This window comes from Stegodyphus dumicola, chromosome 12, assembly GCF_044657685.1.
Source record: "Stegodyphus dumicola isolate Sdum_Otavi_A_Nest chromosome 12, ASM4465768v1".
NCBI lineage: Eukaryota > Metazoa > Arthropoda > Arachnida > Araneae > Eresidae > Stegodyphus > Stegodyphus dumicola.
Genome location: NC_140779.1, coordinates 23,224,629 through 23,242,553, shown reverse-complemented (window position 1 = coordinate 23,242,553; position 17,925 = coordinate 23,224,629). Strand labels below are relative to the sequence as shown.

General features: G+C 29.2%; 1 protein-coding gene across 9 annotated transcripts in view; it reads right to left on the bottom strand.

Annotated features, from left to right (window-relative positions):
• Positions 1-17,925, bottom strand: part of LOC118198476 (plexin-A2-like) — a 1,098,378-nt gene that overhangs the window by 55,666 nt on the left and 1,024,787 nt on the right. For 8 of the 9 annotated variants that reach the window (XM_085827537.1, XM_085827540.1, XM_085827535.1 and 5 more), the window contains 9 exons: positions 16,140-16,240; positions 13,700-13,829; positions 11,553-11,715; positions 7,563-7,656; positions 6,157-6,271; positions 3,209-3,340; positions 1,815-1,922; positions 1,308-1,401; positions 929-1,113 (listed from right to left, as the gene is read on the bottom strand). In XM_085827537.1, coding sequence (XP_085683663.1) covers positions 929-1,113; positions 1,308-1,401; positions 1,815-1,922; positions 3,209-3,340; positions 6,157-6,271; positions 7,563-7,656; positions 11,553-11,715; positions 13,700-13,829; positions 16,140-16,240 — 1,122 coding nt within the window. The remainder of the gene's footprint in view (positions 1-928; positions 1,114-1,307; positions 1,402-1,814; positions 1,923-3,208; positions 3,341-6,156; positions 6,272-7,562; positions 7,657-11,552; positions 11,716-13,699; positions 13,830-16,139; positions 16,241-17,925) is intronic. The other variant, XM_085827543.1, reaches the window with a different exon arrangement.

Below are 17,925 nucleotides of genomic sequence, written 5' to 3'. Positions count from 1 at the left end.
TACAAGCAAAAAATTAATTTCAACACTAATAGCACCTCTGGTGCTAACAAAGCTATTCTATAATTGGAATTTAACAGCCAAAACAAGATTCTTAGTTCCACGAAAAATTTTAAAATTATTAAGCTTAATCAGAACCAAGTGGTAAGAGACCTTTAAATTCATAATTTTAATTAAACACATCCCTTCTTCAAGGGCAAACTTTGCACTGTTTCGCATCCCTGTGCAGCATGTTATGTCACTCTTTCCCTACAATATCTTTGCACCATGAAACTTTTTGCTGAAAAAAGACTTTCCAAGCTATAAATACTACTGCAGTTATTATGCATCACTTTTACTCCTGCTTGCTCTGATTAGGAAAGTCGCATCTCTAAGCTTCTTTTTTTTTTTTTTTTATTATTATCTGAAATGTAAACTGTGTATACAGAAATTGTGGAGCATGTTTAGCATCCTTAGCATGGTACCAATTTAACCCCTTAACTGCCACGGGCGTATATATACGCCTTGCTCAGCCGATGCGTTAACTGCCCCAGGCATATATATACGTCCTTCCAAACTGCTATCATTTGCTTTGCGCTGCTACACCTAAAATTATTCGCAAAGTTAACGCATCGGCTGCGCATCTGGGGCAGTTAACGCATCGGCTGAGCAAGGCGTATATATACGCCCGCGGCAGTTAAGGGGTTAAGCAAATATGAATTTACGAAGAATTTTTCCTATCCAAAATAAAAATGATGTTTCAACAATAGAGCCAGTAGTAATTTTTCCTTTAGCCATCAACACAGCAGATTTTTCTCAATCACGACTAAAGAGTGAATTGGTTCCATCGTCTGCAAAACCTATCACATACACACACACACACACACACACACACACACACACACACACACACGTACATATATAATGAATATTAATTTATGATTCTTCTTACTGATATAATCTGAGGGTTAGGGCAAGTCTGTTGTCTATCTAGCCAAAGAGTTGGAAGCCGATTGCAATTTTCATAAACTTGGCAAGAATTAACGGTTTCTTGGCACCAGCCACAATTATACTTTTTAGGCAATTCTAAACAAATACCACAACTCTGTGCCATGCCAGAACATCTAAATATCAAAACTAAAAAGAGAAAGAAAAAATTTTAATTAATATTATAAAATGAAATTAAGAGACAAAAATTACTCAACATATAATAACTATCAGCAGGTTGGTGAAAATTTTTTTATTAATATTATAAAATGAAATTAAGAGATACAAAATCTACTAAAAGTAAAATAACTACCAGCAAGTTGATTTCTATTGTACAAACGTACCATGAATGTTTTCTGGATTATCAAAGGGCTTGTTGACATCCCAAATAACAGCAAATGCTGCTGTTATATTTGGTGCTTGAGTACTATATGAAAACTGAAAGGTAAAAACAGAAATTTATAAATTTCAGTAGTAATTAAAAAATGAAATATTTTTCAAGATATAAAATATGCAAATTAACAGCAAAATTTTTTTATTAATTTGTAAAATTTATGCAACAGACTATTCATAAAAATAAATTTATTCTTATTTTTTTCTCAATGCACAAATACATTCTTAATGAAGAATATTCTAAGATAAAAATTAAAAATATGATGAAAAAGTCTTTTCATAAATTTTCTGTCCCCTTATTTTTAAATAATGCAATTACACTTTATTTCTGGAAAAAAAGACAGACTATTAAATGCAGAATTCTAATATATTATAGAATTCTAATATATTATACAATTCATAATCTAAAAATGCAACACTTCATGCCATTTAAATTTGAATCAATTCAATTTCATTACCTCCAGCTCTTCACAATACATAATCTCCCCAATCAGCTGAGCATTTACTTGTTTTACGCGTCCTTCAATGTTGAACTGACATAAGAACCTCATTCTAGCTATATGCTGCTGCAGAAAAGTAATAACAATGCTTTTTAATAAACTTATAAAATATTATTGATGTTATCAAACCATAAATTCCTGAGTAGGATGTCATTAATTTATAAATTACACAAACACAGTTTATTATGTAATAACTAACATAAACACAGCATAAAAGGCACAGAGTTGTTGCATACGAAACTGTATGCATTAACATCTTCCCATATATGAGATTAAACACCATAATTTTATTATACAGTATATTAAAAAATTACATACAAAAGCAAATATGAACTGAATTAACTTCAATGAAGTTGTTCTTAAGTCTTTAACACCATGAAAATGGTTAAAGTTAACCGCTATGTAAAAAACTGAATCGCAGCTTTTAGTGAGAGAGAAAGAACATTAAATCTAAAATTATTTAATGATATTACTTTCCTAACAAATTTATGTTTTTATGATAAAATATCAAAATTTTGATGGAACTGGGTGCATAACTACGGCCAACAGGCAAAACATAAGCATTATTTCATTCACTAATTCTTTACAGTAAATTTAACTCAAATAAGTTTAGAAGAACACCACTCTTCATTTATAGTTCATTACAGTACTAGTACTAAGTAATTTTAAAAAACAAAAGCGGGTAAAGAATTTCTTACCCTGCACTATTTAATATGTATTGTAATTACCTCTCACTTCAAAGTACTAAATTTAAATCCAAAGCTATCAATAAAAATGAAGCACACTAACATATGATAAAATTATTTAGGTTGATATGTCAGTTACAAAACAACCTATTTAGTTTATGAATAATTTATGAATTCATAAACTGCTCAAGACTGTCAAAAAACTGATATTAATTTTGATAAAAAATATTCAACTATTTGCTTTAGACTGAGTTAGTTTTGGTGTCTGAAATACTTTTGAAATAGTATTTTTCGAATGCCTTAATTGCTGTTTTACTACCTTTCTGTTTCACATTTCTTACATAAATGCACTGGAAAGTAGGACTCTAAAATTATTCAGTTTTCTAGATTAGAATTTATAGTCTAAAAAGTCTAGATTAAACAGAAAATGGGATATCAATAAATTAACTGCCAAGTGCATTTTTGTGTTTCTATCAAATGGGGACAGATGCTTTACGATTAAACAAATTATTGTTTGCCTTTGAAAAACAGTGTTTTAAACAACAGTATAATTTAACCTTTTTCATTATGAATAAAAAAAGATAATATCTTTCAAATTTAAGAAATATTTTTACATGTACAAGTTGAAACGAAAATTTCTTTCATATTTTTAAATTTTATTCTCACCTGTATATTATCCACTTTAACAGTAATTCTTCTCTTTAAACCAGAAGCGACAAGTATTTCAGTAGAACCATTCTGTGTTTTGTTTATTCGTGGGCAAAAACCAGGACCAGATCGTATGCTAGGACCAACACTCTGTAATAAAAAGAATTTTGAATAAGAAATGTACATATTTTTAAACTTAATTTTTAAACTTAAATTTTTAAAAATAAACTATTTAAAATACGCAATGTAATATAAAAAATCTGATGTGTACACCACATGATTTCTTTGTACGGAATATTAAATTATATGCATTTTTTCTTGCATTTCATTTAAACTTATTGAACTGAATTAAATCTACTTCATCGACAGTACATAAACCACAATAGAATAAATGCACTCAAAATTCACTATATTAGTTTACCATAGCGACACTCTAGGTTCACTTAACATTTCGTTCATATTATAACTCAGAATGCGCAAAATTTATTTCATTTGAAGAATTATCTTATCGTTGCCACATGTTCAATTCAAATACTATAAGCTAGAATGATGTATAAAAGAAATTAAGCAAACAAAACCAAAAAGAAACAGTTTTTCAGACATGATTTAGTATTTCTCATTCAATTAATTCAGTTCTCACTTCATGACAGGGCAAAAATACATAAAAACTCAAAATATCTCTATTCAAAATTACGAAGTAAATCTTAAACACTTATTTCCTCGAAAAAATTCCAGAAAGAATTAAGCATGATTTAATTCGCAATAATAAACGAAGGCATTATTTTTGTTGTTGTGAAGCTTAGTCTCTCTAGATTCGCAACAAATCTACTATTCTGCTGTTTCAAATGTAAACAAATATGTCCACCGTGTTATTTAAAGCTTAACCGCACTTAAACAGCTTTTAAATTGTTGATAATTGTACAAATCTTGCTTCCAGATTTATGAAAGCCATAAAAACCTCAACCGGAAGATAAGAACAACATAATTCAATCATTTTTAAAGCAAAAAATGTACAATTTACAAACATATAAGAGTAAAGAAACCGAGATCACTGTTTCGAGTAACAGAGTGGATATATATATAAATATATTTATATATGTTTGGTGTGGCCGATTGCAACCAAAATACGAGGTGCATATCTACATTGTTATAGCAGTCCTATATACAAAATTTCAACGTACTGAGGCTATTCGTTTTTGAGTTATGCGAGATACGTCCGTCCGTACATATGTTTGTACGGACGTACGTATCTCGCATAATTTTTCGTGGCATCCGTACGAACATATATACGTACGGACGCCATGAAAAATTCTTTTCAGAATTCATTTTAAAGCAGTTTTATAATTTTTTTAGAGGAAAAGAGTCTTTAATTCTGTCCTTATGTACAGATGTCACGCAAAAACATTGTTAAATTGAATTCGATAACGGTCAAAATGGATATTTTCGTGGAAATATGCTGCCTGAAACTTTTCACGATCACAATACTTCCTTTTTACTTTGTACAAGAAAGTAAAAATACCTACTGATATACAATTTTGCATTGGTACTTCTTTGTTACAGCAGCCCCCAACCATATTTGGCAATTTTAGAATTGTACCAAGATCTCAGCTATAATTTTGCAAGCAATATAATTTTGCAGCTATAATTTTGCAATTTGTGAAGCATGAATGTAAAAACAAACAACACAATATATAATATTAACAACAGCATTCACATGCTGTTTCCTAAAAATATTTCTAAGAATTCTTATCCTTGTTATTATTACTTTATTGCATGTAACTGTTCCAGTCAACTGCAGCAGTTCCACACATATTAAACTGTTTGTTACACCATTTCATGGATGTAAACTCCTCTGTCCAAGAATACATAAATCTAATAGCAGTGATGAGAGATATTCTGGAAGCACTGAACCAATTTCCAATACACAGGCCCTTTGAAATTTTTAACATCGCACTTTCAAATGGTTTTGTCATTAATATAAAGTTTCATGTTATGACCATTTTCGCATATTTGTTTGTCAGGTAAAAGACCTCTCTTTTGAAAAAATGATATGGCATCAACCTCATTACTTGGTAAATTAAAGATTGTTGACATCATATCACACAAAAAATTAATATATTTTAAAATAATCAATGCGAATTCAAAAACCTCATCAAAAATGAATAATATAAGAAGACATGGCAAGAGCAAAAATGCAACATGGTGAGGTATAAGAACACGCAGCCAGATTTTGGTGAGATATCTCAGTTGATTGGTGATTCAATCTTAAGGGCTGCAGTAATAAAGAAGTACCAGTTTTGCATTTCATAATTTTTATGTTCATATTTATGAAACGTTTCTTCAAAAATTCAAGTCAGGTATAATAAATCATGTACTTTTAAAAAACAGACAATGCATCTGTAATACCCTAAACAAGTTATTCAGTTATTTCATTCTAAAAATTATGTTTTGAAGTCATTTAAGCTGCAATAAAATTTTTTTCATGCAATTTCCTTTATGCGCATCTATAAATAAGTGATAGCAAATGGGAATATTTCATCTAAATTAAAATTAAAACAGAGTGTAAACATAAATTGAATTTAAATATTATAGCTTGCTTGTAGTTGCAGTATTTTCATGCAATACCATTACTTCGAAAAAATAACAAAACAGAATTTTGTAATGCATTACTTATGATGAATTCTCATGTGCAAATGCATTAGAGAATTCAAATAAATCATGAAGTATAAGCGAACTTTACATTTCATTAAAAAATTAAGCATACTGTGCACTAATTCACTTTGAAATAGTTTAGAAGTAATATAAAGCACCATTCTTCTCCTAAATTTTATTTTCTAATTAAAAACATAAAATAAGTAACTGCCAATAATACAAATAAAAGTAAAGCATTCTTAATAAAAAAATTAATACTTTCAAGTTATTAAAAACTAAATGCACCTCTAATGGAAACAAAAAGAATTACTTACAGAAACCCCAGTAACAAGTACATCATTTCGACAGTTTTCTCCAGTATCATGTGTACACCGATGGCCAGTAACACACCAATCACAAGGAAAGTCACTTGAAACACACTGAGTGCAGCTAGTGATAAAAGAAAAATGGTTGCACACTTTGATATGATTACAAATAAAAGTGCTGACATTTATAAAAAAAATGCTGTAATCTAAAAGCTGTCATAATATGTTAAAATAATGAAGACAGACATACACAAAGATGATCAATTTTTCTTCCTTAAGAAAATGCACATAATGCACAAATTTATTAATTATGTAGACTTTATACGTATTTTAAATGCTAAAAAAATTTAATCATTTTACAGCAGCATGTTTCCAGCCTTTATTTCTTTGTTTGTTTCAGTCTTTATGCTATTCTCTCTAAAAAATTATACACAAAAACTAATTTGTAGCAATTAAAATCCCAAACAGTGTTTATTATTCCTGGTCATATTTTTTATTAATTTTTTACTACTCGTTCACAACAAATTTGAAATTAATATTAATTCATAACACCTTTGAATAATACATACATATATTATTTCCGGATATATTTCTTCTTAATAACTTTTAATATTGAATATATGTGGTCTTTATTGACTAAATAAAATATATTATGCAGCTTGCAACACCAATTTTCTTTTGATCGTTACTGTGTACAGAAGTTGGCCACTGTAGCTGTACAAAAATTGAATTTTTTCTTTCTCCATCTTTTGCACATTAGATTAAAATGCCATAATTTTTTACTTTCATATTCATGAGAAAGCACACTGTAGGAAATATGTACTACAATGCACTAACAGGTAATTTACTGCAGCATATAATTTATTAATTAAACCTGATAGTATTTATGTATGTTTCACAAATATCTTGCTTTATACAGCATTCGCTATCATCTATGTTAAGTCTCTGAATGCATTATCTACAGATTTGTAGGGTATTATTATATTAACTTTTCCATTTTCAACAGAAGAATAATAAAGATGAGAACAGCAAACTGTTTGCTTTATCTTCTATCACATATCCAATTCATGAAAGTTATACATTTGATAAAGCTAGTTTTGCTTAAAAACATTTTTACATTTTTTTAAAACTCACATTTTTTAAAAAAAAATAGTTAAAATGAAATAAAAACAAAAGCTTATACACATCAAATAAAGAAAAAGAAGAGGTTTTAAATCCAGTATGATATATAATGGCTTGAAACATTTATTTAATTTGGGAAGTCAATCAGAAATCTGATTATTAATTGAATATAATTTTACAACAAATATGATCATAACATCATTGGAAATACCAGTATTTCATAAAGGAACTTATATGAGATAAAAATATCCTAAATAGTCTTTTATAGAATAAGATATAAAATTTCTGCTTACGAAGTGTAGGTGCTACAGTCATAAAATGTAAAATTTGTAGCAACAAAATCTGGTCCAGGTTTCATTCTAACAGATAATTTGGCAGTAAAATGGTCTGAAATACAAAAATAAAAATTAGAAATAAATTGGTATTAAGACACGAAAAGTCATGACAGTCTTCAACACCAAGCTAAAAATGATATAGAGCAGCTTAATTAGCTAATTACAAGAATTTTAAAATTACAACACCCAAAAGCAAAGCTATGTAATAAAATAATAGCAAACTATGCATAAAAATTAAAACACTACAGGATGTATGTCCACAAGAAAATGCAGAAATTTCCCCATATTTTTATCACTTTTAAATATTATACTTATTTTTAAGTTTGCCATTTCTTCTACCATTTCTTTTAGTTTTTTAGTTTGACACTATTATCATCAGTTTTCCATCAGATATACCGAACAATCCCTCATAAGAAACACATGCTGTAGCCCTGACTGAAGATCTACGAAGTGCATACAATATCTGTAATACAACAGGGTGTTTCAGAAAGAACTCCACGGGTTTTGAAAATTGCACACCCGAAGGTAATTTTTAGCCCAAAGGGTGTTTAGCCCAGGAGGGCTATTAGTTTTGTTTTGACATTTTACATTGATGGCAAATCACTTTTCAAACTGTTACCACCAAATGTTAGAGCCCTGTATTATATTTAAAGAAATTAAATAATGAAGAATCTGCATAAATATATGTGTTTAGCCCAGGAGGGCTATTAATTTTGTTTCGACATTTTACATTGATGGCAAATCACTTTTCAAACTGTTACCACCAAATGTTAGAGCCCTGTATTATATTTAACGAAATTAAATAATGAAGAATCTGCAAAAATATATGTATGTTTCTCACATTGTGATAAAACGGCGATACCTAGAGCCATGAAATTTTGAATAACATAATCCTGCACCGAGTATGGGCATCTGGAAGGCCTAATTTGGAATCTGAAATTGGTTTTATTATTAATTTCATATTTATTTTGTTTTTGATTAACAAACTCAACGACTTCAAAGCGAGCAATGGCAACACTGTACAGGAAAACAACAAACAAACCATATTTATCTCCAGCACGTGAGATTGTGTATCAGAACTTCTAAAGATATGCTCATTTTAAAATTATTTTGCGATATTGCTGTTGAATTGAATTTTATGGTTTAAGTATGAAGAACATGATATTTAATAAGTAAAGGTAAGACACAAAACAGTAAAAAATGCCCCTCTGGGCATAATATAAAATCTGAAAGCTTTCAGAAAATATAAAAATATAATATAAAATCTGAAATAAATATGATATCTGAAAATATAAAATCTGAAAGCCTTCAACTTTTTTTTTTATGTATTTATTTAAATTTTCGTCAGGAATACGGTTTTTGTATCGATTGCAAAGCTGATGCAAAAGGCAAGTTACATTGCCATTGTATTTTGACAGCAAATTGCCACTGTGAATAAGTGCTCTATAATGAAAGCACAATGTTCTCATCAAGTTATGGTCTATGTGAGCATTTAATGTCACTATTTGATGGTATCCTCCCCATCAAACACAGCCCCTCCAGAGGCATAGCTATACCAAAGAAGCTATACCAATATTGTGAAGAAGGAAAACTTCACAGCAGCAGGAGTGGCTCCCTTCAAACGAAAAGGGAAAAAGCTGCGCATGCGTAAAATATCTGTTGCAAAAAGTGCCAAAGCTCGAAGCTGATGTCGAAATTCGAACAGGTTTGACGGTTACTTTTAACAAGAGTTTAAAGCTGTGTGATTCCATTTTGTTTCCCTCCATATTGATAGATATAAAATCAGACATCAAACAGCGATACGGATAATGCAAGTTCAACAGCCAGTGACAGTGAAACTTCACCTAATTTTCTTATTCATCTTAACCCGTGTTCCTCAATTTCCTGTACATGTGGCAGAGGAGGAAAATCTCGGCCAGGTCGACTACATCACAGAGAGGGGAATTCTCGCCAACAGGTTCCATCACCAAATCCCTTGGCGAATTTTCTCTCTTCTTTCTTAGCGGCGTAGAAGACAAACTTTACATTATATCTATGGAGCCTTTCCTTCTTTACATAAACGTTCTTTGGCTACACTACTAAATTGGGGAGTTCTTTCTGCTGCACTCTTTATTTGACAATTTTCATATAAATTTAATGCTTTAATGGAAAATACTTTTGTTTTTATTACTTTTAATAGAATATATAGCTGAAAAGAGAAATTTACAGGAACTTTAATTTTTTATGATATTTCTATTATGTAACAATTGTAGCTTATCAAATTTTTATCAAGAAATATTTTAGTACAATCATAGAAAAATGAAACTCCCTCTCCCCTAAAAAAGGTAAAAAGTGACAAGTGGTGACATTTTGATATAAGGTAATCTACAATAGCCATCATTTAGTTCACATAACAGCTAACTCTAAACAGCTGAATTTGGAATTAATAGAAGCACAATAAATGCTTTACAAAGTTAAAGTCAGTTAAATTGAACTATATAAAGAAAAGAATAGAAAATGTCCATCAAATATAGGCTAATTAAATGGAGGATAATGAGACTCATTTAAAGCTTAGGACTAATTAAGACTCATTCTTTGGTTTATGCATTAAAGACTCATTCATTAAGCAATAACATTAATAATCTACACATAAAAAAACTACATATAACAATATTAGTTATAAACTAGAAACAAAATTAAACGTTTATCAGATACAGTCAAAAGTCGTTAATCCGGACTCGTCGGGACATCGGCGATTCCGGATTATCGATTTTTCCTGATTACACATCATCAGTTTAAATCTGGTAAGATGGCATGCAGAAATTATAAAATTAAAAATATGAAACCGTAATTTATGAAATAAAGAACAATTATGATCTAAAGGGTATCAAAATTTACAAAAAAAAAAAAAAAAAAGCTTAATATTTATTTGTTTACTTTATTAAAAATTTCTTTTAATGTAAGTTGTTTAAGTTGCTTCGTTTTATGTGATAATACTTTCTCTTTAATTCTATAAACAGACATAATTTCTTGTTCACTTACAAAGTTCCGCTGTTCAAGTCCTCTAATTGCTGTGTCGAGAATACCGACTAATTTGTCAATCGAAATTTTTTCGTTTTCAATAACCTCTGTGTCACTTTCTTCGCTATTGGAAGCGAATTATAATGACGAGGAATTTGATTTAAATCATATCAAAGACGGAGTACATCGAGATGAAATACTACATTTAGTAAGGAAGCCAAATAAAATAAAAACATCTGCCCTGAAGATAAGGATAGTGCTGACAGATCAACTTCCAGTTAATTGCGCGCCTCGACGTCCCCCCCCCTCTCGCCACAGAGCAGCGTGAATTGATAAACAGATTTCGGAATGGTTAGATAAACAAAGAATATGCCTTTATCCATTTTTTGCTGCAATTCCACTTTTTGTTTAATGGACTTCGAAACATACTTTCGCTTTGTAGATCCTTTACATATTAGTAAATATATATCGGAAATTCTATTTGACATAATCGAAAGTTCAAGCTTACTTTTATAAATTTGCCCTAACAGTCTGCAAAAAATAATAAGCCGGATCCAATTCGAAGATTAAGGAACAACGCAATCTGCAACATTAACTGAATTAGATAATTTTAGCTTAGCTTATACCATCCGTTATACATTAAACGCGCATGCGTAAACGTATTTTGCGCATGCACACACACATATTCACAGCCGTAAAGGTCTTACACGCATGCGTCAACGCGATGCATGCGTAGAAAGTTTGTAGCTTTGAGGTCCGAATTAACGACTTTTGACTGTATAATTTTTTAAACGCACTTTATTATTTAAATAAATAAATATATTCTGTGAGATGCCAATGAGACTGGTGATACACGAATACTATAAAAGACCATACCATTCAGAGATTACCAATCTTATAAAAAAGTCATACATATACTTAAAAGAATTATCATATTATCATACTTACGCTTCCCTGGTGGTATTGTTGGCAAAGAATCTGTGTGAGGTGTTGGGCAATTCACACCACTAGCTGAGCGTGTGGCATTTGTTTTAAGAGTTTTGCCAAATGCGCTAAAAGCACAGAAAAATTGCCCTTCTAATGCTGGTAGATTGTCTATTACTAGGCTCAACTAAAAATATTAAAAGATATGAATTACTAATGTGAGAAAAGACATTAACAACACATACTGATTATGAAAGAAGTGAAACATGAAGCTCCAATATAACTTAAAAATGTGCTCTAAAAATACCAACATACAAGAAACTTTATGCTAAATTAATTACATTAAATAATAAATCATGGGAAAGTATTACCTAACTTATCTCAAAGACATAAATGTTTACATCTACTAGTATATTATAAGCATAGGTTAGATCGTAATGGAGAATCGATAAATATTGTTCTGCTAGAGGGAAAAAAGGAATTCAAACAACATAATTTATAAACTGCAGTTTTGGGGCTAAATTGTTACAATATAGCTGCTCTTTATGAATTATATTATTGTCCAATATACAGATATTTTTAGATATATTAAAACAATAACTAGCTTTAGAAAGATGTTATTTGGATTTTTAAAATTATGAAAGTGTTAAAATATTACAAAAAATTTGGAATGAACAAAAAAATAGTATGGCTCTGAAACAGTCTATTATTCAACTTTAAAAAAAAAAAATTAATTAAACTTTGAATTTTATGTTGATATGTACCTTGAACCAGAACAATATGAAGAAATTTCTATTAAGTGTTATTAGCTAAAGCAAATCCTGCAGAGTTTCATGTTTGCATTACTATTCATCAGCTCAAAAAATGTATTAATACACATAAAATAGGAACTACTATTATAATAGTAAAGCATGAAGAGTTACATGATCATATGATTATTTTCCAATACGAGAACAAGTATGTTTTGCATGCAGGAATTTTTCTTCCTTAATTTAACATTATATCAACTTATTACAAACAAATATCATCATACATGTATAGTCCTTACAAAAAATGCTTTACCAGGGCCACTCCTAGCGGGGGTACAGTGCGTAAAAAAAAAAGTACACGGTTGGCCGGACTCTCAGAATACATATTTTATATATATATACTTTTACTTTTTATACATGTCATATGTAAGTACTTAGTGAATATGAAATAAATATTTTATTAATCATTGAGAAGCTTTTTTTTTTTTAAATTTAGGGGCAGCAGTCTTAGGAACGGTCTTGACCTTTGCTATGATTCTTGCTTAACAACTTAAAATTTTATGAGCAATATTGGAATCAAACTCCAATTCTTGTTGCAATGATTCTACATAACAAACAGAGGTGGCTTTACTTTGATATCTTCTTTCAATTAACAATATTTATACTGGCATTTAAAGATAATAAATTATGTATAAAGGCACGTTATACATAATTACATTTAAAATTATGTATAAAGCCATTAAATTTGTAAAAAGACATTAATTTGAGAATTTACTATGCTTTTATGGTTCAACATACTGATTCGCCAGTTCATATCACGTGACCCAAAGTGATCTCATCTCACGTAAATTACGCTACAAAAACCTAATTCTCTCAGTAATTATCTATATTAATTTCAGGTTAAATCTTAATTTGGAATACAAGTTTAAATGAAAGAATTATTTCAATTCGTACGAATAGCCTACTCAGAAATTATGTAAAACCGCAGTGCTTTATTTCGCTAGTACATTCTCATTAGAATTGATTAATTTAACTCTTGACTTTGCGTTTCCTATATTTTCACATTCGAGTGAGAAGTGTGATTGCATCCCAATTGACTTAATTACCATAAATGCCCTTAAGGCATAAAATTGAAATATCTGGTAAAAATTCTACGTAATTGTATGCCAGTGTTGAAAGAAACAATCAATCTGATAAGAAATAGCTGTGACTTGTTCTGAAAATGAGGTGTAAAAGGTTATCAGCAAGGATATTCCATTTGGCATCAGTTGTACCATTATTGGCGACATTATCGCCTGCGCCGGCAAAATGGGAAAGTACCGTTATTTTCAACTAGCTTTGTCAAAATGACATAGCATTTTTCTTTCAAAAACAAACAGAGCCCAAGAAGTATATTAATTTTCACAAAACAGTATTACTTACAATACGAGCTGTTGTGCGTTGTATTTGAGGAGGTTGTACTTCAGTAATAGTTGTGCAGCGACCACTTTTGTAAGACAACCAATATAAAGGATCTTGAGCAGCTTCTGCACAAGCACCTCGTAAACTACATCTGAATTAAAAGCATTTGAATTAGCAACAACACATATTAAAATAAATTCTAATTCTAATTTACATTAAAAATGTTTCAAAACTTAAAAACAGAATAATAAAATTAGTTATATTACCCCATACACTATTTTAATTACTGCACTTTAAGTTCATGCCAAAGATGTGTTAAAATTATGTCCAGTATGAACAAACCTTGGCAATCAGTAATGCATAAAATCTTTCATTTATCTTTGATGTTATAAATATACATTGCTCAATATAATATAGGTTACCTATTTAAAAAGTCATTGTACATGTAGCAGTTACATTATTTCATACAAAGAATGCTATAAATAAAATAGATTTCTAATAACCCATTAAAGGATGGGTATTCATTAAAGTACCCACATTAGTTTGTATTCAAAATTAAAAATTTAATAACTATGATGAAACTTTGTAGTAACACATAAATTCTAAGATTTTAAATAGTTTCTTTTTTCCTCCAAAACTGTACATACTTCTTCTTCTTTATATATATATATATATATTTGGATATACAGAAAGTATTTACACACTTTTAGAACAATTTAAAAAAAGAATTAAAGGAAGCAAATGTTTAAGAATTAAACTTTCTGACAACAGTTTATTATTTGAAATGAGAAATAATGTCTGCTATCTTTAAATTTATTCTTCTTACAAAATATCGCACGAAAACACGCTGTGGATTGAAGGATAGATTTTTGCATTTTCCAAAGAGAAATATTCCAGCTTCATAATTAAAAAACTTCAGAAATGCATGATATTACAATTTCCAAGTGCAAAATAAGCAATATTTTTAATCAGAGAGGGAAATATCATCAATCATGACTTCTACACAGAAAGATGACTCCAAATTTATACCCGAAAATTGTATGTATTGTTTTTAAAGTTAAATTGTTGATAACAAGAGAAAAGCTGCCAAAGCAAAAATCAATTGCAAAATCTTTAAATACATCTGTAGCAACAATAAATAAAATAATAAGCAAAGAGTTGCGACTTTCAAAAATACAATGTTCACAAGCTTTTACTGAGGCATCTGGCTCAACGTAGAACAATTTGCAGAACCCTGCATGAAAACCATTTAGCAGGAGATAAAAGGAAATACGTTACCTTTGACGAAGCATGGGGTTTACCTAAATGACTGCAACATGAAAGGTCTACATATTATTGAAAACAAAGAAAAAAATGTATAAACCCGTTTCTGTTATGAAAAGTAGGTTTAAGTAAGGGATTTATTATTGTTTCAAAATTCTTTCATGACAGGAAATTAAAAATAAGAAAAATAGAGAAAAAACATTAAAGTCAATTCAACTTGCTATCAAGAGAAAGTTTTACAGTTACAGAAGAAATTCTATTTCTTTGTACCAATGATTTTTAAAAGAGTGAAACTTCATCAAGATAAAGCAACAAGTAATAATTTCAAAAGAACCACTGTTCCTAGAAAAAATGAAGACTGATAAAGGTATTACATGTAAAACTTTTCAACATATTCCTACAAATATTCACCTATGGAGTACTGTGTCTTTGGTCTCTTGAAAAGAGCTCTTTCTAAGTGCAGACCCACCATGATTGATGGACTTAAGAATGTAGTGGAAGAGGAATGGAAATCAATATCCATGAGAATTTTATAAAAAACTCTTCTATCATGAAAATCATGATTCAGACTTATAATTCAGTAAAAAGGCTATCAGATCGAACAAATGTTTATGATGTAAAAAATATTTGCTACATTTTAAACATTCGTTAAACAGCTCTTAAATTGCTGTAAAAGATGTGTAAACATCCTCTGTGCTTTTTATTTAAGAGCAAATTTTTTAAAATTTTATGAACTAAAAACATTATTTTTATTTAATATTTGTATGTTTTTTAACATTTATAAACATTTCCAGAGGTACATATTTCTAAAAATAAACTGTTTCACAAGAATATAGTAAAATTAAATTTAAATAATTCTCTTGTGCCATTGCTGCAAGGAATGAAATTTGAATTTAACAGATATTCTCCATTCATATAAAGCTAATTTAAAGTTAATTTAAATTTAAAATTTAATGAAATTTTAATTGCAAATATAAAAGATTAATACTGCTGTGAACTAATTTACAATATCATTTAAATTCTAAGAGTATATGTGAATTAAAAGATAAAGTAAAGTTACTGTAATTTAAAGTTTTCAAACTGTAAGTTTTTTTTAATTTTGTTTATTTAAACCTAATTTTAATTAGATTTATTATAAAAACTATTTTGCCTCAAGTGATTAACAGCTATGAAATTGGAATTTCAAAAATGTTCTTACTTATTTTCTAAGGAACACCATCCACAATACGGATCATTTGCACCAAGACAGTCCATACAAGTCCGGAATACATGACATTCCTGAACTTTAACCATGGTAACCTATAACAAAAATTATTAAATTAAATAAAAATAAACAGCTAAAAATAAAAGGTTTTTTTTAATTTTAATTTTTTAAATTTTTTAAAAATTTATTTATTTATTTTTTTTTATTTTATTTTTAAAGTTGGGAAAACTAAGGCATTAAACTAAGGCACTTTCCTTCATCTTCCCTTACTCAAACAATCAGAAACACCAGTCTTTCAATTTAGTTTGAATCTTTCAAAACACTAAAAAAATGTGTTAACTATAGCTCTTAAATTATATCCTCTTAATAACTGAAATTACTAAATTTGGAAAACAAATTTCTGTCAACTAGTTTCTTATGAAAAACTGGACTGTATATGTGCTAATATGCTATTTTTAATAACATATTTCAAAATTATGCCCTTACACATAGACCTTTAAGGAAGCATATTATAATTATAAGCAAACACATTACCACAAATCTAAAATAAATATTAAAAATCAATTTCAAAAAAGAATAAATAAAAGCTAAATGTGCACATGAAGTGAGTGTACTTGTTTTCTTCAATACTTCAACCACATTACTTTTTTCTATTTTAACTGTAAAATTTAAGATATTTCAACCTTCTTTCAGTTAATAAATTTTCAGAGTTATAGGCTATATTTGCACAGGTATTGTTCACCAATATAAAAAGTATTTTATTAGCAATTTAAAATTTGTTCAAGATATAGGGAGAGTTTGACTAACCGTAGGAATTTAAAAATAACTGATATTACCATCTTTAATGGCGAAAGGTATGACATGTTATTTAATGGGCTTCTAAAAATGTACTGAACTTTCATTTGGCATTAATGCCATATAATGACAGAACAAACTCAGTTATAAATACAGAGTCTCACAAAAGTGATGGGATACTTGCGCTTTACAAAAGGAAACTGTAGTAAAATAAATTAAGAAAACATGTAAAAATTTTTTTTGTGGGAGTGTTTCATACTTAAATTTAGTAACAATTATTACATAACATACATTTTCTCAAAATATTAAAATATTAATTTAATAAAAATATAATTGTTTAGAACGGAGCAAAAAATGCTCACATAAGTGATGGGACACTTACTTATCCATCAAATATTTATCCAAAAATTTTACTTTTTAAAAGGTTGTAATATTTTGTTGGGTTTCCTTTTACTTTTAAAACATGGTTTAATCTTCTTGGAATGGATTCGACTAATTTTTTTTGTGATTTCTGGAGTGATTTTACCCCATTCTTCTTGAAGCACCAATTTTAATCGTTGTTTTGAAGAAATGGTGTGTTTGTGAATTCTTGATTCCAATTCTTGCCAAATATTCTCTATGGGATTTAAGTCTGAAGATTGTGGTGGTGTTTTTATTATTTTAGAATAGTTATACAGCAGCCAGAGTCTAACATTTAAAGCAATGTGCTTGGGGTCATTGTCCTGGTAGAATTTAAAATCGTTATGAAGGTTCAATTTTCGTGCCGAAGATTTCAAATTTTGATTTAAAATGTCAATATACTTGTACCGATAAATTTTACTGTCAATAAAAACAGAATTACCAACTCCAGCGGACGACATACACCCCCATACCATAACTCCTCCTCCACCATGTTTTACTGTTGGCACCAAGTTTTGTTTACGAAATTCTTCCCTAGGTTTTCTCCACACCAAGATTCTACCGTCAGAACCAAATATATTAAATT